At 35.6% G+C, this 24538-nt stretch overlaps 1 protein-coding gene across 1 annotated transcript; it reads left to right on the top strand.

Annotated features, from left to right (window-relative positions):
- Positions 1-2443: 2443 nt before the first annotated feature.
- On the top strand, positions 2444-22969 carry LOC137617151 (uncharacterized). The gene is given in 5 exon segments (XM_068347007.1): positions 2444-2565; positions 12948-13492; positions 19415-19957; positions 20335-20919; positions 20922-22969. Coding segments are annotated over 5 exon segments (2973 nt in total). The 5' UTR covers positions 2444-2488; the 3' UTR covers positions 22145-22969.
- Positions 22970-24538: the final 1569 nt, after the last annotated feature.

The raw sequence follows: 24538 nt of genomic DNA, 5'->3' as shown, positions 1-24538 counted from the left end.
AACAGTAACAACATTAGAATAAATCTTTCATATATAAACTATAAAAACTTTGAAAAACAAGAGGAAGAGACAAGATAGAACAGTGTGCTAGAGTGTACTCTCGAGCAAGAGAACTCCACCCCAAAAACAGTGAAAGACTATGGTACAGATTCTATGGCTATGGCACTATATATATTTGTATGTGTGTGTACGTAATTCATATAGACCTACACGTTTCCTCATACAAGGATTGAAGCTGGAAGAGCTTAGTCTTCTGGTTTCTCAAGTAATTGAAGGTGAGGTTGCTAGCTCTTTGTCCTTTTACTTGAACATGACTGATGTTGGTGCCCATTTACAGCTTGGAATGTTGGTGTATTTGAACGCCTTCCCACAAAACATAATCTTTATAGAATTGAATATATATATATGTATATATATATATATATATATATATATATATATATATATATATATATATATATATATATATATATATATATATACTGTATATATATATACATGTGTATATATATATATATATATATATATATATATATATATATATATATATATATATATATATATATATATATATATATATATATATATATATATATATATATATATATATATATATATATACACACACATATATATCATCCCCTCCTACGCCTATTGACGCAAAGACCCTCAGTTAGATTTCGTCAGTCGTCTCTATCTTGAGCTTTTAATTCAATACCTCTCCATTCATCATATTCCATGTCACGTTTCATAGTTCTCGGCCATGTAGGCCTGGGCCTTCTAACTCTTTTAGTGCCTTGAGGTGCCCAGGTGAAACTTTGGTGAACTATTCTCTCTTTGGCAATGCGGAGAGCATGACCAAACCATCTCCATCTACCCCTCATCATTTTCTCATTCACACACACACACACACACACACACACACACACATATATATATATATATATATATATATATATATATATATATATATTTACACATATATATATATATATATATATATATATATATATATATATATACATATACATAAATAAGCATGTTTGTATGTAGGTATGTATGTATGTATGTATGTATGTAAGTATATACATGCATGCATATATAACGCAATTATGAGCAGGGAAAAATGAGATTACTTTGTAAAATTAGCAATTTCTCTCGAGAAATCCTTTTGGTTTCTGCATTGTTTTATAGAAAAAATATTTATGAAACTTTTGACAAACCGAATGGTAATTCATCCCTATATTAAAACATTCTGAATGAGAAAATGAGTGTGTGTGTGCGTGCGTGGCATAACACCTGTACACATTTTTTAACAGTTGAATCAATATTCTTTTTCGCAAATGTGAAACGCAATCAGTTTATCGGAGGGAGAGTGCAACACCTGAAGTGATCTGGCGAAGGCAAGGTAGGCCCCATTTTATGATCATTTACTCAGGTTTCCAAAGGATTTAATAAAACTTATATGAGCCTTGGCCAAGAATCTTTTATTCTATAAGCTATATTGATAAGTAATGTGTCCCGGAAATGCATTTATAAGCCTTTGACTTGATATCTTTAAACCATGTATTAAGAGCATGCATCGCTATTCCCAGTAGAATCATTCCATAATAGAAAGTCATAATGTTATCGTCTGGAAGTCTGCGCAGTTTCGTAGCACGATCAAACAAGCTGTTATAATATTTGAAGCCACGAGAAAATACAAAGAATCAAACTAAATCTGTCTGCAGCATATATTCTGTTTTGTTGTTCGTGTGCTGTAGCCTATTTGGTTTTATAGAATGATTTGTCTCAGAGAAAGAATGTGGTTTGCTTCTTTTTTTCGTAATGATGATTGTTTGTGTAGTTTAATAAAAGAAAGATTCATGTAAAGGACCAGATCTAAGACAGTTTCTTATTCTGTGATATATATATATATATATATATATATATATATATATATATATAATATATATATATAATACATATATATTATTCTGTATATATATATATATATATATATATATATATATATATATATATATATATATATATATATATATATGTGTGTGTATGTGTATGTGTGTGTGTGTGTGTGTGTTAGATGCGAAAATGTATATGAAATTAATAGAGAGTAATTATCGAAAACAATGGATATGATTGGCAAGGCAAAATCTCTGTAAATGGTCTTTTCCCGGATATGTGTAATTCCACCGACAGTGATACTACCATGTAATGTGATTTACATTTACATAAATATTATACATACTTGTCGAAATATTTTACATTTTGGCCTATGTAGGTGGGATTTTATGACACTGATTCGTAAATTCGCACAGTAAAATTGTCAATAGCTTAATAGATAAATAAATTAGGAAAATAAAAAAACATTTGATAACTCTTATAATCTAACCAGTCTACGTTTCCTCTATAAACACCTCTTCAGTGATACATATCCTTTCATTGTGTTTCATCCAGCTCAGGTCGTTACATTGCCGTTTACTTTTATATGTATTTATTGACAAGGTTTATCAGTCTTTCGTTTATTCTAAACGCTGCATCTACTATACACGCACACCAAGATAGGTAAGCAAGGTGTTAATCATCTTCATGTTTGTCTTCCCATTTGTGAGAATTGTTTATTCTAGGGTACCTTGCTTATATAGGTACTCTAGTTTACTCCTTTATATTAGCTGTGGAACGTTTTATAGCGTAGACCTGCCAAGAAAAGAGTTTCAGTATTAAAACTCTGTTTGTTGCAGTATTATTTTCATTTCTTTATGCAGGAGCAGGTCTGTTTTGCCGTATATAAATGTCGTAGTTTTTTGCTAGATGACCAAATGCTATTTGCTTATATTTGGCCTTCAATTTTGATTATATTGCAAAAGGTTGTTCATTGCGCTTTTTGTGTGCCTTTCATCATTCATTACTTGCTAATTCTGGCTTATTTTTGTCTTACCTAATATGTCTCTCTCTCTCTCTCTCTCTCTCTCTCTCTCTCTCTCTCTCTCTCTCTCTCTCTCTCTCTCTCTCTCTCTCTCTCTCAAAGCTTAGCTTCACGATTGCGACCAAGGATGAACGTCCAGAGGTGTTTGTTAATATCTCCTGTAAAAGTAAATTGAGTCACGAAAGTCTGGGTCCTTGTGTTCTCAATGATACACTCATATATCATATATGCTATAACAAGTTTGCGAACATTTCCTGGAACATATATATTTAGTCAAGTAGCCTTAACTTATTTCAGACAAAGTAAGATTAGTTTTGCAATTATCTCTCTCTCTCTCTCTCTCTCTCTCTCTCTCTCTCTCTCTCTCTCTCTCTCTCTCTCTCTCTCTCTCTATAGTTTGTTTTAGCATCGTTCCGTAAATATAATCTGAGTCACTCGAGTTTGGTTCTGGCTCCACGATTCCTTTTCCATTGTTCAAGAACACCGTTGGCACACTATTTTCCCGTTTATTAAGTGAAATAAGATTGCGGGCACTCTATCGCATTATAGATAGGTGCAAAGCTTCTAAGCGTATTCTTATCATCATTATTAAGCTTAATTTACCCGTACCATGAATAGATTAATAACGAGATTCTCAATCCTTATCTTTATCCCATTCTAACTTGAAATCAGTTGGGATAACACCTTGCTATCATCAGTTTTGGCAACCTATTGTGGTCAGTTTGGGCTTTTTAAAGTCTTCTTTCGTACGCATTTCCCTACTTAAGTAACCAGATCCTTGCTAGGATTTTGCAATATACCCACACTTATATCTTTTTTCATTGACTGTCCTAATTTTAGGCATGAAAATAAATTTTCTGTGATATTTTCTTCATTTGTGTATTTTCTCTTTAAATTTGCTTTTAAATTGAGCATATTTAATCTTGCCTTCATTACAAGGGTTACTTTATCCAGATCCATTTCCCTGATGTAAGACTAGGGACCATTTCCTTCTATGAATATTATTTTTTTCATCCCTTTCTTCTTTTCTTCAGTAATTTTCTCTTTCTTTCCCAAAATTCTTTTCTTAGTTTCTTTTTAGGGTCATTTTCCTCCAATTTCACATTTCTTCAAATCCCAATCGATATTTACAACAGATTTCTTCAATGCTGTTACTCCACATCTTTCCATATGGGTTCTTCAGCTGACTAGTCTCTTTTCGTCAGAGTTTATGATGTTATGGAAGAGCATTAATATTTTATCTTATATTCTGGAAGACACTGACCATATTCCTGTTTCTGCAAGGATGCCCCAATATGGAGTACTTGTTGGTTGTTCATACATATTTCGTATTAGCCTATATTGAAAGTTTTCCAGATCTTTCATATATCTATCTCTTATTTCACTAAAGGTCTCCACATTAGCAAATATTGTTGATACTGCTACTGTTGCATATATTTCTTTACTTACTTCCAATGCCATTTTTCCTGCTTTTTCCTATATCCATGTTTTCGTATTTTTGGGGTCTTATACGCGACCCTTCGGCTTTTTTTTTTTTTTTTTTTTTTTTTTTTTTTTACTGATACGCAATTTTTGGTTTCATTTTTCAGTGTACCATACTCCCAGATACTTATATTCTTTAACTAAACTTACTGACCCACTTTTCACTTTTGTTTTAATCTCTTTTTTCTTATTATTTCTTTTGTTGATTATTATTACATCTGATTTTGGGGGATTGGTGTTGATTGTGAACTTCTATAAGATCTCCAAACTATGACAATTACTTATTGCACATTCTATTCCTTCTTTCCTTGCTCTGGAAAAAATAATTCATACATATACCAAGGTACTTCCCCCAATTTTGGGGGCTAACCGACATTAAACAAATGAAACAGAAAAGGGGACCTCTCCTCTCTACGTTCCTCCCAACCTAACAAGGGAATCAACCGAGTTCGGCTGGTTAGGGGTGCCACAGCCCACCATCCCCCGTTATCCACCATAGATGAAGCTTCATAACACTGAATCCCCTACTGCTGCTACCTCCGTGGTCATCCAAGGCACCGGAGGAAGCAGCAGGGCCCACAGGAACTGCGTCACAATCGCTCGCCATTCATTTCTATTTCTAGCACGCTCTCTTGCCTCTCTCGCATTTATCCTCCTATCACCCAGAGCTTCCTTCACTCCATCCATCCACCCAAACCTTGGCCTTCCTCTTGTACTTCTCCCATCAACTCTTGCATTCATCACAAATATCATCTACAAATACCAATGACTCAATTTCAATATTCGTTATCAAAGTTATATTTTTTCTACCAATGCTATTCACTTTGTCAGACACGATACTGCATAGCTTGAGCCTATATATAGTTCCTAGTCTTACTTCTCCTTCAATCTCTATGTTTCCTGTTGTACATGCTGGACATTTGTTGGCTGCTCTACCCTTTTCATTTATTTTCCTGATTATTGGTGCTTCCTCCCATCCTATCATTTTTCCCATTTCTTTAATGCAATCCTTTAGGTCTAGCTTATCAAAGCACTTATGTGCATCACAAAACCATGCATAAGTTGATCCTCCCAAATAGGCATTATAGTCGATTACTACATTCATTGTTAGCAGATGATCGGCTGTCAACCTTCCTTCAATGCCTCCACTCTGGAGTCTACTAATTTCTTCCTTAAATCTGTTCTTACATTTTTCCATCCTCATTTTCTCAAATATCTTGCTGATTATGCTTGTGAAAAATTTTCCTCTTTTATTTTCTAATTCCATTTTATTTCCCTTTTTGTGGATTGAGAGTATCAATATCTCTTTCGGCTCTTTTGGGATACTTATATTTTCGTCTATTTCTGCTAGGATCAACGTCATTCTTTCTGTAATTTCTTTTCCCATCATTTTTATCATGATATTGCTAGAACCTTGCCTTTCCATTGTGTACTTGTCTTTCAGGCTTTTCACAATGGCTTCTACTTCTTGATAACTTATTTGATGAGGTGAAATGCGTTGGTAGATACAGACAGAAAATTATTATCAGTTGCAACCTACCCTGAAAGCACTTCTTTCTTCCTGCAGGCCCATATTCCCGTTGTTGTTGTTGTTGTTGTTGTTATTATTATTATTGTTATTATTATTATTATTATTATTATTATTATTATTATTATTATTATTATTATTAGCTAAGCTATAACCCTAGTTGTAAAAAAAAGCTGGATGCTACAACCCGCAAGGTTCTAACATGAAAAACAGCACAGTGAGGAAATGAACTAACTATATATTAAAGGACAATGGTAAAATCTAGGACTTACTGGTCCCATGTTTTGCTTAATACCTACAGACTTAATAAGAATTAAAAACAATAAAAAGTGACATCATACTTGGAAAGAAACTTAGAAACAATCATAACTAAAGCAATATGTACACGACTACAGATAAAGGGATTCTCACAATTCATGAACTAAAGACAAAATGTCAGACAAAAGTGATTAACATTGCGGAGCAAAAGCACCATGTAAGGCTAGTAGGTTGGCCAGGGCACCAGCCGCCCATTGAGATACTACCGCCTGAGAGTTAGGGATCCTTTGACAGGCCAGATAGTACTACATTGGATCCTTCTCTCTGGTTGCGGCTCTTTCCCTTTGGCTACACAGACACCAAATAGTCTGGCCTATTCTTTACAGACTCTCCTCTGTCCTCACATACCTGACAACACTGAGATTACCAAACAATTCTTCTTCACCCAAGGGGTTAACTACGGCAATGTAATTGTTCAGTAACTACTTTCCTCTTGGTAAGGGTAGAAGAGAATAGCTATGGTAAGCAGCTCTTCCAGGAGAAGGACACTCCAAAATCAAACCATTGTTCTCTAGTCTTGGGTAGTGCTATAGCCTCTGTACCATGGTCTTCCACTGTCTTGGGTTAGAGTTCTCTTGCTTGAGGGTACACTCAGGCACACTGTTCTATCTTGTTTCTCTTCCTCTTGTTTTGTTCGAGTTTTTATTGTTTGTATAGAAAATGTTTATATTAATGTTGTTACTATTCTTAAAATATTTTAGTTTTCCTTGTTTCCTTTCCTCACTAGGCTATTTTCCCTGTTGGAGTCTCTGGGCTTATAGCATCCTGCTTTTCCAACTAGGGTTGTAGCTTAGCATAATAATAATAATAATAATAATAATAATAATAATAATAATAATAATAATAATAATCTCCAGAATAGCCACTTCAACTGGAGGGAGGACAGCAATGATGGTTTTGAAAAATGTACTAGAGAGGAAGATAAAGAAACTGACATGGAAAAGGCAACATTTTCCAAGACAGTGTAAGGCTATGGTACAAAGGTTATGGTATTACCTTAACAAGAGAACAATTTTGTTGTTTCCCTCTACTAGAAGAGTTGCTTACCATAGCTAGAAGTCTCTTCTACCCCTACCAAGTGGAAAGTACCCACAGAACAATTAGAGTGCTGTAAGTTAACCCCTTGAGTGATTAACTATTCGGTATTTGTTTACGCTAAGGAAAGATTAGCTATAACCAGAGAGGGATCCAATTTAGTACTATCTGGCCAGTTAAAGGACCCGATAATTCTCTGGCGCCAGTAGCTCAACAAGTGGCTGGTGCATTGGCCAACCTACTACCTGGTCATTCTAAGCCCCTATGATTAAATTTTTTAGCTATGCCTTTTAACATCTAGATATGTGCTTTGTCTCCTCCCCCCTCTGACCCATAACTCGCAGCTTAAATCATCTTCATTTGTTCTTTAGAAATTAGCCTTGAAAATGTTAGGCTTAGTCTTCATCGTTATAATAGCCTCTTTTGCACTAAATCCCTCTTCTATATATCTCATCCTGCCCCTACTTTCCGTGAATCTCAACTTCCTCATCTTCCGTTTTAGAGATACATTCTTTCCTATATCCTTTTGCCTCTCTTATCTTTTTAAGCTTTCCTTTTGAATACGTTTTCACTTCTTCCACATTTTTTTTCGTATTTTTACACATTTCCATCACAATGTCCCCCCCAGGACTCTTGATAATGTTTTCTTATTTAATTGCCCACAATCTCTTTCACTAATCTCTTTCCTTTTGTGGCTACCGTGTTGTGAAATAGCAGAATCTTCTTATATTTAAGAGTATCTTATGCTAGCCATATCCCTTTTTCCAGTTTTTTTTTTTTTTTTTTTTTTTTTTTTTTTTTTTTTTTACAAATTCATCATTTTTCTCTTCCTTTATCCTTTCCGATCATTTTACATTGGCTAAAATAGTTAGGATTACGACAGTTTTTTTTTATATTTCAATCCTTATATCGAAAGCTATTTGCCCAACCTTTGTCACTTTCCATTCTTTATTATCTCTTTTTTCATGAACTCCACTTTTACTTTCCGTTTGTATATTCATACAATATTTAGTTGCTCTTTTAATCACTCCATTTTAACCTTTCCATTTCACTTCTGATTTTTGTGGTTTGGTTCTAAATTCAAACTTTATCAAGACTTCTATACTATGGCAGTTGGTTATGGACACTTCCACTTTATTCTTCCTACTGTTATAAACAATATATTAACTTGCTAAAGCCCATGAGTGCATCATTAAGCAGCCTACTTATTACAATATATACTTGCATCAAGTGGTGTTTTCAGTTGATAGATGAATGGCTGTCGATTTTCCATTTACTCCACCACACTTGTAGCCTATTTACTTGTCTTTTCTGCCATTTCACCTTTAAGTCTACTTAATCTTAGTTTTTCAAAAAGCTTACTAACTGTATTTGTTATCAACAGACCCCTTCTGTTGATTTACTTCCATTTTTAACTTATCGATAAAATTCTCAGCCTGTTTCACTTCCAAGGAGTTACCACTTGATCCGCTTTACATGCCAGTTGTGGTCCATGGACAGGATGCATTTCAAGTTTAATGCTTCAGTTTTTCAGCATGATAATTTGGATTTGCATATGGAGTCTCATCTAGCTTAGAAATATATAGTAGACAGAGTGAAGATAATGGAACTACTTTACCCCAAATCACATTATTATCCTGGATGTACTTTACAACATCAAATCTCTCTGGTTTCAATATTGCTACTTCTTCAGTCCTTTGGATCAGATGTATACCTCTTTCTGTACTTTAGATGATACTTGGCTTCATATGACAACAGAGAGGCGCCTCATGTTTATTTTCTTCTGCTATCTCTATTGAATCCACTGCCACCGATCTCGCTCAGAAGAGGCTGTGCCCTGCTAAGTAGAAATGCCAGCCTTTACAATAAAAATGTTATATGAATTTTTGCAGACAATGCAGTCAGGAGAATTTTTTTTTTCTCGGTAACTTTCTTCTTTTGAATTCTGCTTTCCTCAACAGATATACTGTAGCTTGACCGATTGAGAGTGAGGATGACTGTCAGCAATGCAAATTCATTGTGAATTGCTGGTAACATCCACGGTGGTAATCTTGATTTTTTTTTTTAATTTCATTCAGAATTTTTCAGCATATTTGCTTAGTACTTGCCTTAACTTCTGCGCTTGTTTCGTTTCATACTTTTATAGGAAATTAAATTCTTCTAATTACTTTGGTACTTCTTAAAAAAAAAAAAATGAAAAAAACTCGGCATCAACCTGAAAAGTAAAAGGACACGATTAGATATTTCAAGCATAAATGACTTATCTGACTCATATCTAAAATGTTTTAAACTGGCAGCTAATAGGATGCAAAATTGAACTAGAGCAATAAAATTGTTGTATAATGTTTTAATTAGGTTTGATGTATACATTCTGAAATAAAATATGTCTTCAAAGATTTTCCACTTATTTTCCCATCATTACCCATTTCTTCACGTTTTTAGCTTCCGTGACTATCTTGGATATAAAGCATAGCCTAAATTTCGTTCCTGTTAATATCTGAAATATTATTTTACTCAGGATGACAAAAGGATACTAGAGAACGTTTTTTTTTTTTTTTTTTTTTTTTTTTTCTTTTTTTTTGGGGGGGGGTCCTTTACATTACTATTACTTTTTGTGTGTGTGGAATATAGGATGCCCATTCTTATCTTTACCTTTCCATTATCTATCTTAATCCTTAAGGCTTCGTGCGCAAATCGTTTGCTCTATCCTCGCCGTATCCTTTCCTCTTAATCCTTAAGGCTTCGTGCGCAAATCGTTTGCTCTTTATCTTCACAGTATTCTTTCCCAACTCCTCACGTACCCCTATCAGTATCCTTCTCCTATCTCGGTTACTTCATATTCTGTTATCTAAACTTTCTCTCACACTATCCAATGCTTGTTTCCGATAAATGATAGAAGGTTTCATCATATTCAAAATTTCCTCCAACGATTCGATGTTTTATTTCAAGCTCCTTATGTTTACATAATGTTCTACACATCACTAGTCCTACTCCTAGCCTATCTCCCAACCTTCGTCTTTTTTCTTCTATCCTTATTACTCTTTTTCGTTCCCCCCTTCCTTCCTCCAACTTCTAATGCCACCTTTTCACTGTCATTCTAGTTTAATGCGCCGGATACTGTATCTCATTCCTCTGTAAGAAATCATTTCCCCCTTGCTGGCATCTCAAATGATGTCCCCTTTGCACCAATTTCAAGTTCCTCTTTACATTCTCTAGTGACTCTTAAAAATAGATTAAGTTTCAACTCCTCCTCCACTTGCTGTTGCTCTTCATTTTCCTTATTTTCCTTGTCCTTGATAACCTCGCATTAATCATTAATTTTGTTTGTTTGTTCCCATGAATTTCTTACCTACCTTGTTCGCCTTCCTTGCTCATATCAACTGTACCTACATCCTGTATTTTCCTTCCAAAGGAGCACCCTTAACCTTATAAATAGTGCCAACATAGTTCAGTCTCCTCCATGACTGTAACACCACTTCTCTCTTGAAATATTTCTTCAGTCTTGTTCTTTATGCTTTCATTAATATGCTCGAACCTGCAGTATTTACCTTCGAGGCACCCTCCAGCCACTTCTTGCCAGAAATAGCGTTGTTGACCTCTATAGTTCCTTTCATAGATGAATCCACCATTTATCCCTCTTGTGCATACCGTTTACATTCTTGACTCCTTCTCCAATTCATATAATAAACCCCACCTCTCATCGTTTCCCCTGGATACTTCATTAGTACCTACATTCCCCCATTAATCTCCTGACTCGTTTGGTTACCTCACAATCCATTCTTTCTTACCTCTTGTCTTTCCTCACCATTTCCCTATTCTTCCTTCCTTTTCCCTTTCTTATGCCTCTCCATTGGGGGCCACTTTCTCTCCTCCAACTGGCTTGGCTAAGGAGATTCAGTTCAGCTGTTCTAGATCTCTACTTGGCTGTTCGTGTCCTATCATTCCTTTATTCAAAGTCCCTTCCTCGGTCGATATCTCCAGCCCTTCCATGTAGCTTTTGCTATCTTTTTATACAACTTTCACCTCCCTATTTGATTCCGTGGCTTTCAGTACCTTTATTTCTCTTACATGGTCTGAAACCATACTTGTACTAATATTGTAATTTGCCTTCCAATTCTTGTATCTATCTCCAAGCTCTGCTATGTTCTGTAGCATTTCCTTAAAGAGGTTTTCATACTTTTCTGTTAATATCATGTTCCTCCCATCTGATGCTACAATCAACTTCTTCGGCGTAAAACCTTTATCGATTCCATACATAGCAAACAAAACCAAAGCAGGCCTTCTATTTCTGTTTGCTTTCTAAATTACTCTTAGTCTTTACTTTCCAAATTAAAAGGTAAATCCATAGGTTGCATGTATCACACTGCACACAATAAACATCATAAATTAGGTTTGGGATTGTGATTTAATGTTATAGCCTCATTATCCTAGCTCTGTCCTAACTTAGTAGTGAGACGTCACTCAGTTCCATCCTAATTATTCTCATATATCCCCCTGCCTCTCTTTACTATCCTTACTCATTTTGCAACCAGTAAAAGTGCTTATGTGCATCATGCTCTCGTCCTTTTTATCGCTGTCCATTACTCTCTTTGTCTATTTCATTAGTCTTATTCTTGCCAATGCCTGTGCCATTTTATTTCTTTTCTTCTTACGGTACTTTTATCGCTGGCTTTTTTGTACCCGTCATTCTCTAGGCATACCACTGATATAGGTTAGGCTCACAGTAAAGAATTGCTCTCAAGTCAATTGAAAACTGTATTGTGCCTACCTCCAGTATCAAAATTCTTGAAACCCGCCCCCCCCCCCCCCACGTTGTAGTTTTCCACTTATTTTCACCCTATGCCCTCTTTACCATATCAGATCCCACTGTCCAAACAATAATAAGTCATGAAAGTTCAATGTCCATTCGTCTTCCACTGTTCAATGTCTTCATGTAACCATTCAACCCTTTTGTTTCCATTTCTGTAGCTCCTTACTTGTTTCATCTGCTATTAACAGTTCTTTTAGTATCTACCTATGACTTTGTAGGCTTGATGCACCAAGATGAGGTTGGATTTTTTTACTCTTTTGTCTACCTATGCCATGTTTCTTCTCTTTCCCGACGGCCACAGTGTCTCATTCGACATTCATATAAGCTTGATTCTGACTATAGAAGACTCTGTTGACAGAGACAATGTCTGAAAGATGCACCAAAACTAATTAAGTTTTAAAGATGACAAAATCATATACGATTTTAAAATCAAGTTTAGTCTTAATGATTTCGTTGTAATAGCCATTTGTGCTAAAACAGCGTACTTATTTCAGCTGGAATGTGTATGTTTGTTGGTGATATATACGCGAGATGGAAATGTTCCTAAAATTTTCATGGCGATCTCTTAAGGGGAACCTTGTGTATAAAAAACCGATATGCAAATTATTGCAGATCCTAATTTGTACAAACTTTTTAATTCCGAATACTGCCGTGATTACTCTGGATATACATTAATTTCATTTCTATAACTTTTATATCTCTAAATATATGGTTCTTGTTATGGCGAAAATTCTTAATCTTGTTTCTTTGTACTGGTGGGTATGGGAACAAAGTTCAATCAATGACTACACTACATGAGTTTTTATAGCTATGCTTGAAAGCATTTAAGCAAACTTAAATAACTTTAGATTTCAGATAGTCATCATGTCAACGCAGGCTGTTCATCCTGAATACCTCGTCAGTCAGTTAACACATACCTGTCTGACTGTCGTCAGTGGAACAAGTATAGACGATGCTGTTATTGGGATGGCAAATTGTAATGGCAGCGCAAAGCAACAGTGGTTCCCAAGAGATGGCCTCTGGCGGTGGGGAGTAGATCAAAACCTCTGCCTTTTCAGTTGTGAAGAAAAAGGGCAGCTGTGTTTGGCAGCATGTGACAGCATATTAGAATTATGGGTCCTTGATGAAGACATGAGGCTAACTTTGGGTACTAGAGCTCTCACTGTGTCTGGAGAAGGTGCTCAGAGTCAAGTGAGCATGAAAAAAAAGGATTCTAAAGTTAATCAGAAATGGTGGACTCTTTCCATGCTGGAAACTAGCATGGAGGGTAACTACCTTGCAGGAGAACATTCGCTTACACCACCTCTACTTGACATGTGTAAAAAAGAGATAGATAAAGCTGCTGCTCGTAGATCAAAGAATGGGAGGCACCAAATGCTAGACCTATGCCAAGGTACTTTTCTTTCTATTTCTTAATTTACAGGATCATTGATAAGTTAAAATTCTATCCTTTATTATTCCTTTTGTTTGTAAAAACCTAGAATAACTGGATAATGCCCTAATAAGCCGTAAACTCGATTAAATGTGTCTTGGTATGTGGTATCAAACTGGTGATTAGAAATACGGTACTTAACTTACTTACCTTGAAGGCTGTTGATACCGTTCCATTCCACATGAAAAGCTTTGTCCTGCCCCAGGCCGCATAAGATTTGTTTACCATGTACGTACTTTAAGTATTTGGAAAATCGTGTGGTATGGCACATTTTACCAATTAGAAAACAAAGAAAATTGTAACTTCTTGATAGATTTTATATCATCAGTCCTTCTGATGTCAAATGGTAGCTTACTGTACATATATGAAAATTCAAGAACCAACAGTTGAGTTGCATTATAACTGATAATTTTCTAATACAATTTGTAGCTTGTATGAAGTATAAAAAAATATCTCAAATACTTTGGACACCCTATTCTCATAACTTAATGGATCGTTGATTATGCATTGAAAATTTATCTAAGTTTAATGCCCTCTCTCTCTAGTTATTGCTCATTTTTTTCCCCTTTGTTTACACATACACCGAATAGTCTGGCCTATTCTATACAAATTCTCCTCTGTCCTCATAGATCTACCAACACTGAGATTACCAAACAATTCTTCTCTCAAATGGTTAACTGCTGCACTGTAATAGTTCATTGGCTACTTTCCTTATGGTAAGGGTAGAAGAGACTCTTTAACTATGGTAAGCAGTTCTTTTAGGAGAAGGATACTTCAAAATCAAACCATTGTTCTCTAGTCTTGGGTAGTGCCATAGCCTCTGTACCATGGTCTTCCAATGTCTTGGAGTAGAGTTCTCTTGCTTGATAGTATAATCTGGCACACTATTTTGTCTTATTTCTCTTCCTCCTGTTATTTTAAAATTTTTATAGTTTACATATAAGATTTACTTTAATGTTGTTATTCTTAAACATCTCTTATAGTTTATTTTCTTTCTTCACTGGGCTATTTTCCTTGTTGGAGCCCTTGGGCTTATGGGATCATACTTTTCCAACTAGGGTTGTAGTTTAGCAAGTAATAATAATAATAATAATAATAATAATAATAATAATAATAATAATAATAATAATAATGATAATAATAATGGGAAGTCAGTGTAGCACATTCAGTACAGGGGTAATCTATTCCCAGGGTGCAACATACCTTAATGTTGCTCCTCTGTTTATTATATTTTGTAACTTCTTGAGTTGTGCTTTAGATAAAAGATAGTATTGCAATAGTCAGTATTAGTAATTACACATTTAATCACAAGCAGATTCGTCCAGATATTTTTTTTTTACATAAGCAATGCTTCTAAGAGGATGTCCAGGGATTCTTACTACACTATGCATATGAATACTGAAAGACAAATTACAATCCAATTTCACACCTAGGATATGAACTCTAATGGTTATTAGGACCAAATTCTTATTGATATTGATTTGAGTCAAAGGGTGGTTTTAATTTAGTTTTCTTCCCAACTAACACAGATGCAAGAAAATCCATACTAAATCAATGAATCCCAGCTACTATAAATTCAATTCTATCTAAATGCCTTTTAAATTATCTAAATACTATCCATTCTCTAACACTAATTAGAGCTTTTTTATATCATTAATACAATTTAAGGAGAAGTGAAATTGTGTATCATCCAAAAATAGCTTGAACGTGACTCCATTTCCCTATAATATTATTGACAGACCAATAATATAAAATACCCAAATAGGACTGGGCCCCCCTCTTCTTAATAGGTCATAAGGTGAATAACAATTTGCAGTCCATACACAATACATTCTACCATGCAAGTAATCTTCCAAATAATCAAAAGCTCCACCATTATCATCCAGTTATAGTTCATGGACAACTGTATCAAAAGCAGCACTAAGATCAAGTAAAATCAGGACGCCACATTTGTCTTCTTCTATCATTTCCAATAGGTAATTCACAGCAGAACATACTGCAGTCTTCGTAGAATATAAATACCTGTATTTTGACTGATTTTCTGGTAAAGTTGAAATTTTTTTTCGAACGACCATCTAGTTGTTCAAGAATCACATATAGTGCTTTTTACATGAGAGATGAATTTGAAGTAGGTATGTATAAACTCAAATCGTGGTAGTGAACAGCACCCTTCAGAAACGTGCAGCTATAACCACTTTCTCAGATTTGTGAAACTTATACTCATTAATACTAGTATTTACTTCTTCTTTGCCTTCTGCTTTGCCCATTTTTATAGGGGGTTGCTCTTTCTAGTTAGCCCTCTACATCTTCCTCTATCCTGTACATTTTGTTTTCTTAGACCCTTTTCTTTCTTGTCGTTTAGTAATTTATCTTTCCACCTGAACTTTGACCTTCCCCTCCTTCTTCTGCCCTCCACCTCCATGTTCGTAACCCTTTTGCAAATGTGTTCCTCTTTTCTCCTCGTGACATAACCAAATCATTTCAGTCTCCTTTCCTGAGGTGTTTGTGAAACCTCTAATACTTTGATTGTCCCACTGATCAATTCATTCCAGATCTTATCTTTGTTTTTCTCTTCTTTTTTTTTGTGACACCACACATCCACCTCAGCTTTCTCATCTCGACCACTTCCATTCTTCTTTCTTGTTCTTTCTTTATTGACCAGTCTCTGCCCCATAGAACATGGCTGGTCTAACTACGCTTTTATGAAACTTTCCTTAACTTTTGCACTGATCCTCCTTTCCCTGATGACTTTCTCCAATTTATTCATGCATACTGAATTCTATGACTGACTTCTGCATCATGGTTTCCATTTTTGCTCATAAAAGAGCCAACATATTTGAAGGAGCTAACCCTCTTTATGTTTTCTTGGTATAATTTCACTGTTCCCTGCAATTACTTTTTACGTGTCCGCATATATTCTGTCTTTGTTCTCTTACTTTTCAAGCCTCTACTTCCAAGTTCTTCTCTCCATCTCTATAGCTTGACGTGGACACCTACTCTTGTTAGATGAGTCAGAATAATGTCCTCGGCAAACATTGCACTCCAAGGCAACTCCAACATTCACCTTAATCTACTCTGTAGTTCCAACAATGCTTCTTACTTGCCTGGTTGCCTCCATATACATATCTTTCATTGTTCTGAGATATTTTTCAGAAACTATTTTCTTCCTAGCACCTCCACATTTCTTGTCTAGGTACCCTTTCATATGTTTTTCCCCAAACCATTAAATACCAGATGTAGTCCTTTCTGTTTGTCTATATTCTCTACTGTCTGCCTTAGTGCAAATATTGCATCAACTGTGCTCTTTCCTGGCATAAAACAAAATTGTTCTTCACAAATTGTGGTTTCCATTCTCAATCTTCCTTCTATAATCATCTCATTTATATTCATTGTATGTGATAATACTTCAATTCCTCTGTAGTTACCACACTCTTGCACAACACCCTTCTTTTTGTAGATCGGAACCATTTGGCTATTTCTTCACATGTCTGGTATTCTTTCTTGGCGATATATCTTAGTCCTTAAATCCCACATGATGTCTCTCCCTTCCTCTCCTAAACACTTCCACACTTCACCTGGTATTCCATCCGGTCCCACTGCTTTCCCCTTCTTCATTTTATCCAGTGCCTTCTTAACTTCTCTGCTGACATCCTCGACTATTCTTTCATGAGGGTTTTCATCTCTTATTGTTGTTCTGGGGGTTTCTTCATTTAGTAACTCTTCATCTAGCTATTATGCCTCCTCTTTTGATAAAACTCATCCATTTCTGTCCTTGATCTATCTGATATGTGTTAGATCCTTTGATGAGATATCTCTGCTTTTTGCTATCTTGTGTATTCACTTTTGGCCGTCAGCTGTCTCTAAGTTTTCATAGAACTTATCAATTACAATTGCTTTTGCCTGTGCAAATGCCCTTTTAGCTTCTTTATTTGCAGTTTTCCAAGCTATCCCATTTCCCTCAGATTGATTCCTATCATAGATTATTCCTGCTCTTTTTTTCTCCTTGATCTTATTATGTGTGGTCCTCTACCAGGTGTCTTCACCAATAATTACTCTACTATTTTAAGGATCTTTGTACTATTTTCTGTCCACCAAATGTTCGCATCTTCTGCCAATCTGGTACTCCTAAGAACTGCTTCCTTAAATCTCTCATATTTCTTGCTCTTGTAATCGCCACCACTTTATCTTGGGTTGGACTTCCTTTTTCCCCATTCCAACTCGTTTTAACAAGAGATCTAACACTACTAGCCTATGCTATCTGTTAACACGGTCTCCTTTAATGACCTTGCAATTCTTCATTTCTGTTAAATGATTTCTTCTACACATTAAAAAATCTATTCGAGTTTTTCTTCCCTCATTACTATATATCACATAGTCATCCTTTGTGAAAAAGGTGTTGATAATTACCATGTCAAATGCCAGTGCAAAGTATGTTGTCAATTCACCTCCCTTGTTCATTTCTCCCATGCCATGTCCTTCATGTATTCTACTAATATTTTTTCTGATTGCACCAGATATGTCCCTTCAAGTCTCCCGCCTCCATGAATAGCTTTTCTTCCATTTCTGTTACTATCATGACTTCTTCCATATCTCTCCAGAACTTATATTACGCCTCTTCACGGCACCTGGTGTGTGGTACATGTGCACTTACTACATTGAAGATATATCCACCACAGCACAACCTTACTTTCATAATTTTTTTCACTTTTCCTTTCAATGCCCACAATTTTTTCTTTCATTTCTTTACTGATGACAATCCCTACACCATTTCTTCCTGTTTCATCAGCTCTGCTATACAGCAAATTATAGCCATTGCTTTATTTCCTCTCCATCTTGTTTCCTGCACGCATAGAATGTCCACCCCCTTTCTCTCCACGACATCTGCCACTTCCCTGCTAAGACTATTCATGCTGCCAATGTGCAGTGTTCCAATTCTTATTGTTTAAATTTGCTTCTTTGGCTGTGGCTGTCCTTGACGCGGTAGCGATTGTCCATTTATTAGGGAGGTCAGATGAGGCCTCCTCACGCCGAGTGAGAGGTGAACGTCCTGACCTTCTACTAGTAATACTAGTATTTACAGTTATTAAAATTATATCTGTAAGACTTGATAAGTTGTACACCTTCAGATATTAGTATCAGATTAATTGAACAGAATATTTTCTTGGCCTTTTTAATGATTTTGATAATGTCATCAAGGTTTATATTCTTCAATATTGTTAATTTCGATACTGTAATACCTTCATGTAGCAAAGATATCGACCTCAATTGCGTTTATATTCATAGGATTAGTCCATCTAAGGAACTTTAGTTATTTTCATAAAGATAACACGTTAGATTTCTGTGACTTGATATACCTTCTAATTACTATTAAAACTAAAACCAACACATCTAATACTTAAACTTGGCAAATATAGTTGGGGTTTATATAAATCTAGCCTAGTAGATAATGTCATATGATATTACAGTACTATCTACTCTTATAAGTGAGATTATCATATTCTTAATTTAATTATATCCCGGAAAACAACAATATTAATCAACCATTTCTAAGGTCTCATTGCCACATAGAAGATTACATTTTTTTTTATTTTGTAACTTTTTAGTTTAGTCTCTTATCCTTAATAAATGCAGTTACTTACTGGGCAGTTACACAATGAATTGGTACTAATAGAGCTTTTTGACAATATTCTTTTTTTCTGAGAAAGTTCTATTCAATGTTGATCTGTTATACTCTTAAACTTGGAAGTTTCCACTGAAGTCTAAAGTAGTATCCTTTATGTGTTCTAAATCTTCAAAATAATCATTTCTACCTTTAGCTATGATATTTTATCTAAGGAAATCGTATTTTTTCTACATACACTAACATCACCCTGTTTTCTATAGGAGAGGACCTCATAGCAATATCGTGTGAGAGTGAAGTCATCTGTAGTGAGGAATGGAAAGCTATTCCAGAATATCTCATAAATCAAAAGACTCTTACCTGTTTGACTGTGATGGATAGTAATGACCCTGTCGATGCCAGTATAGAGCTGTCCCCATTTACTGGTGGCATCAACCAGCAATGGTTCGTCAGTGGCAATGTGTGGCACTGGGCGGGCAATCGTTCTTATTGCCTTTGTGCAAATGAGAAGAAAGGTATTGTGAAACTAGACAAAGTCAAGAAGAAAACAACCTCTTGGAATTTTGACAAGTCAGGCTTCATGAAGACCAAGTCCAAAGTATTGCAATCCTCTTTAGAATATCCACAGACACAAGTGTCCCTCGCTGCCAAGAGTGACGATCAAAATAAGAAATGGTGGAAATTGTCCAACGTCATGGCTGAACTCAAGGCCACTCAAGCAGCGGAGACGGGTTACCCGGAGTCACTGGTGAAGATGATCGATGAAATTTCACTTGAAAACGCAAGGTGTTCCACTTCTTTAGATGGTAGGAAATTCATTCCTTATTCAAAGTGTTTACAGTATATTCTGATGTGATTTAAGTCATGTTGTTAGATACGACACAAACGTATTTTAATTGAGGAAAATTATTATTTGTATATATATATATATATATATATATATATATATATATATATATATATATATATATATATATATATATATGTATATATATAAACTTTCAACTTAGTTATAGACTATTAATTTCTAGATCTTGTGTATCACCAATCTAGCTTTAGAACTTGGAGCTCATTCCAGAAATTTCTTTAGGAATTTAATTGAAAAAGCTAAATAAATAAATTCTGAAATTTATTAACAAAATATATTCTAAAACTTGTCTTTTTTTTTTTTTTTTTTTGCCAGAAGAGGGTGACATCGCCAGTTTTCTTCATACAGAACAAGGAATTCTTACAGAGGAAAAGGAATATCTCGTCAGCCAGAGCACACATACTTGCTTGACTGTCCTCAACGAGTCTGGGGAGGTTGTCATAAATCTAGCACCCTATGAGGGAAATTCTAATCAGCAATGGCTTGTCAGAGATGGAGTATGGTATTGGGGCCATAACAGCTCTCTCCATTTGGCTCCAGACTTTGAAGAGAGCTGTTTACGTCTAGCACCAAACGGTGATGTGAATCCAAAATGGAATTTAAATAAAGAAGGGTTCTTCATGAATGGATTATATGCAGTGGGAATAGCAGATGAAACCGAACCCGCAAAGTTATCCTTACAAGCAAAACTCGGAGGTAAACTTCAAAGATGGTGGACCCTTACTAGCCTGAAGTCATACGTAGGACTCCAGCTGTACCCACTCCCAGTAGATGACAAACAAACCTACAAATGGGAGGTAGAACGTGGGATTATCAACAGCCTAAGTCCCCTAACAAAACCCTTACCACACCCAAGAGATGTCAGTCACTACCCAGGATCTGTTTCAGCTTCAATACCTAGAAAAACTTTTCCTGTGTTCTGAATGTTGGTTCAGTCCAACAACCTGAGAACATCCACATGAAATTACCGAAAGACTGGCAAGCCACTAATATGTATGTAGCTGCTGGTGACATTTTCATGATTGTTTTGCCTGATGATCTTACAGATAGCCAAGCAAGGCAAATATTTGTAAAGGTTGGGGCACATACTGACCGCTTAAAGCCAACACTACGGAAAATAAAAAATCAAGGTTTTAAGAGAATGCCAGTAGTGACAGAGGATTTCGATGTCAACCCAGGAATTAATTTCCTACGCAGTCAATATGGGGGTAATTTGATTTTTACATTTGAGACAGATGAAAACATTACTGTAACAGCAGAAGTGCAAAATTTAATTGAAACTCCTCATTATATACTAGGAAAAACAAATGAGGAGGAGTGGGAGAGGATGCGAGATTTGGATACTCCTTATAGTGTACTGGAAAGCAACAGAGTAGTGTTGGTAGTTGCCACATCAAAGGCTACCAAAATTCCAAACCCTGAAATATTACTTCAACGGTATGACGATATTATAGAGAAAATTGAAGATTTGGCAGGGTTTTCAGAAGAGGATCCTCCACCACAAGGTAAGCAGTGGTTGGTTGATGATATTCAAATCACTGCTGGAAGTGCTCATGCAGGTTTTCCTATAATGTTTCAACGTCAGTTAAATGATCTCACACTGATAGAAACTCCATATTCTTGGGTCGTTTGGCATGAAATTGGCCACAATTACCAACAAAAGCATTTCTGGTCTCATGCTTACGGGTCAGAATCAACAGTTAATCTCTTTTCACTGTACATCCAAGAACAGATACATGGCGATGACCGTCTTAAAATACAAAATAAGTATAAGCCAGTAAGCAGAGCAGTAGACAATGGCCTAACGTTTGAAAGGGCTGACTGCTGGCAGAAGCTCATTTTCATGATGGAGATTAAACATGCTTTTCCAGACCATGGGTGGGATGTGTTCCGACATCTAAATCGTGTCACTCGAGCGTTAGAACAGAAAGAAGCAAATTCCATAAAGACCAGCCGTCAGAGGCAGTTGGACCATGCTTATAGGACTATGAGCAAATACATTGGTTCAGATTTGATCCCTCATTACAAAAGATGGAGTGTACCAGTTTCTGAAAATGCTCAAGAAGAAATTGAATCTCTCGGGCTGCCAAAGTCTCCTGAAAATCTTTCAGTTTATTGTCCTTGAGACTAGTGAAGTTAAATTAAAGACTTAGTATTATCTAAATACAGTTATGTATATCCTTGCTAACAGAGTAAGTGGGAGATTTCTTATCAAATAAAGTCATGTCACTGAAGCCTTAAGTTATCACACATAACCAGCTTAAAGATGTGATTGGCAGATTCAAATAGGATAGTTAATAATGGCTGTTTCTATAAAGTTTTTACTTCTATTGTTTCTTCTATATTTCCTATACTTCTCTTTCAGTCTTAGTGCCTTTTCCAGTTTATTATTCCTTCTATTTACACACTATTGCATATTTACAACATAATTAGTCAATGCTTGAGTGTTAACAGTTTTCATAAGACATTTTAATCAAAATTTTTCTCCTTGATTACCCTCTTTTCTTTCGAGTAATGGTATTATTTTCTTTAACCTATTCTTGTAACCTGGTGTGAACTAGGCAAGTGCAGATTAGGGAAATTCTAATGCTATAGAGAAGTAAGTATACCATGCCATGTCATTGAAACTCATCATTATTTGCTAAGAAAAACAAATGAGGAGTGAGAGAGGAAGCGAGATTTGGTTACTCCTTAAAGTGTACTGGTTGGTATTAGGACATTATACAGTCGCCAACACTCTCATAGTATCAGATTAAACAGTGTAAATAATTACGTATATTGTAATCATGCAAAATGGTAATCGCTTGTATTAAGCTAAAAATACAAAGCGAGCTATGCAAACACACGATTTTGGGGGTAAGTAAAATAAATACTTAGCAAGGAAAGAATGAAAAGTATTAAACATTTGAATTAGTATGTTATGTAATAACTACTATTGAAGGAAGATGCAATAAAGGAATGAAATAAACAAACTGGAAAGCGCATGATTAAATTAGAATCCTTACTTCACATTATAACAATAAGCGATAGAGGGAGAGAGTCTACGAGTTGCATAATTGCAAGAGCCAGTGCTTGGCTACTAGGGCCAGGCAATCTCTAACAACAACAAGGAGAAAGGGTCAAAGTATACTGTGCTTGCATTAGTGAGACACAAATTACTTTAACAATATACTCGTGTTCTTTTGGTTTTATGCAAAATTCTGCACAGGTTTATCAAAGTCTAATCTTTCAACTTGTATTTTTTCAATTAACAACAGAGCAGAATTACTTCCGTGTAGAGTAATCTCAGTCAATTTCAGTGTAGACGGATGAATCTGATAACGCAGGCACTAGTGTAGAAACTTTGGCTAAGCCTGCAAAGTTCATGAAATGCCTCGTCGTATGGACTAATAATCTTTACTTAGTATAACAATATTTGATGCCTTTCATTGTCACTTACGAGTACGTTCTTAGTGTCTTCCACACATGCAATTTGCAGAGTAAATGTGTTGTGAGCAGGACTTACGCAGGAAGTTACATATAGCTCTTCAGGTAGGTAGTTTTGAAACTAAAGTACAAATCAAAATCCAGTAAACGAAAGAGAGATATCAATTAATCTTATAACATTCTACCCTGTGTAAAGAAGTATTATTTCAACCTACAGTACAGATCTTTAGGTTTGATTAGCGTCATACGAGTTACTATGTACTGTGGTGATGGGCGCCATTTTGTTCCTGGGTGGCAGGCTACCAACTAACCAGTCTATCAATGGTCAGTGGCCAGCAATAGAGTCCTTTCATTATACGTCATCAAACTTCCGGTCCGCCATCTTGGAGGACATACAAAGATGCGTTCAGTGAATAGCTGTGATTGAACTCTTGAATAGTTAGCCATCTCATCACATTCACATTCACACGATGCCCAGTTTTTGCGCTATTGTTGGTAGTGGGAATCGAGGACAAAGAGATGACAAGAGTTTCTACAGCATACCGGCAGTTATTCAGAATCAGGATAAAGATACAGAAGAATTATCCAAGCGCAGACGTGACTTGTGGTTGATGAGAATATCACGGGCTGATCTACGTGAATCCTCACTACCCTGGGCACGTATCTGTTCTGATCATTTCATATCAGGTCAGTCTCGGCTAGGCCCTAAAAGTATTATTATTCCTGTGTAAACACGCTATATCCGATCGCATGGGTGACTTCACAAGTATCATCGTCAGTTTAGTGTGTAGTGTGTGTGGGTGAGGGGGCATCTCAATTTTTAAACATCAAAAGGGGCATCTCAGATTTTCAAAATAAAAATTAAAAGCGCCCATATTGGCTATATTAACAAAGGCTACTTACCTAGGTCTCTATTTCGTCAAGGTGCTCATGCCTATATATAATTAAGTGTATATTTATATTTATTTTAATTTGTGTATTAAATTGTGCAGACATACAGGCCTATGTGATGAATTAACATTGATTATATAATAATAATAATAATAATAATAATAATAATAATAATAATAATAATAATAATAATAATAATAAT

Source organism: Palaemon carinicauda, chromosome 23, assembly GCF_036898095.1.
Source record: "Palaemon carinicauda isolate YSFRI2023 chromosome 23, ASM3689809v2, whole genome shotgun sequence".
Classification (NCBI taxonomy): domain Eukaryota; kingdom Metazoa; phylum Arthropoda; class Malacostraca; order Decapoda; family Palaemonidae; genus Palaemon; species Palaemon carinicauda.
The sequence above is the reverse complement of the archived record's forward strand: the minus strand, read 5'-3'. Positions and strand labels throughout refer to the sequence as shown.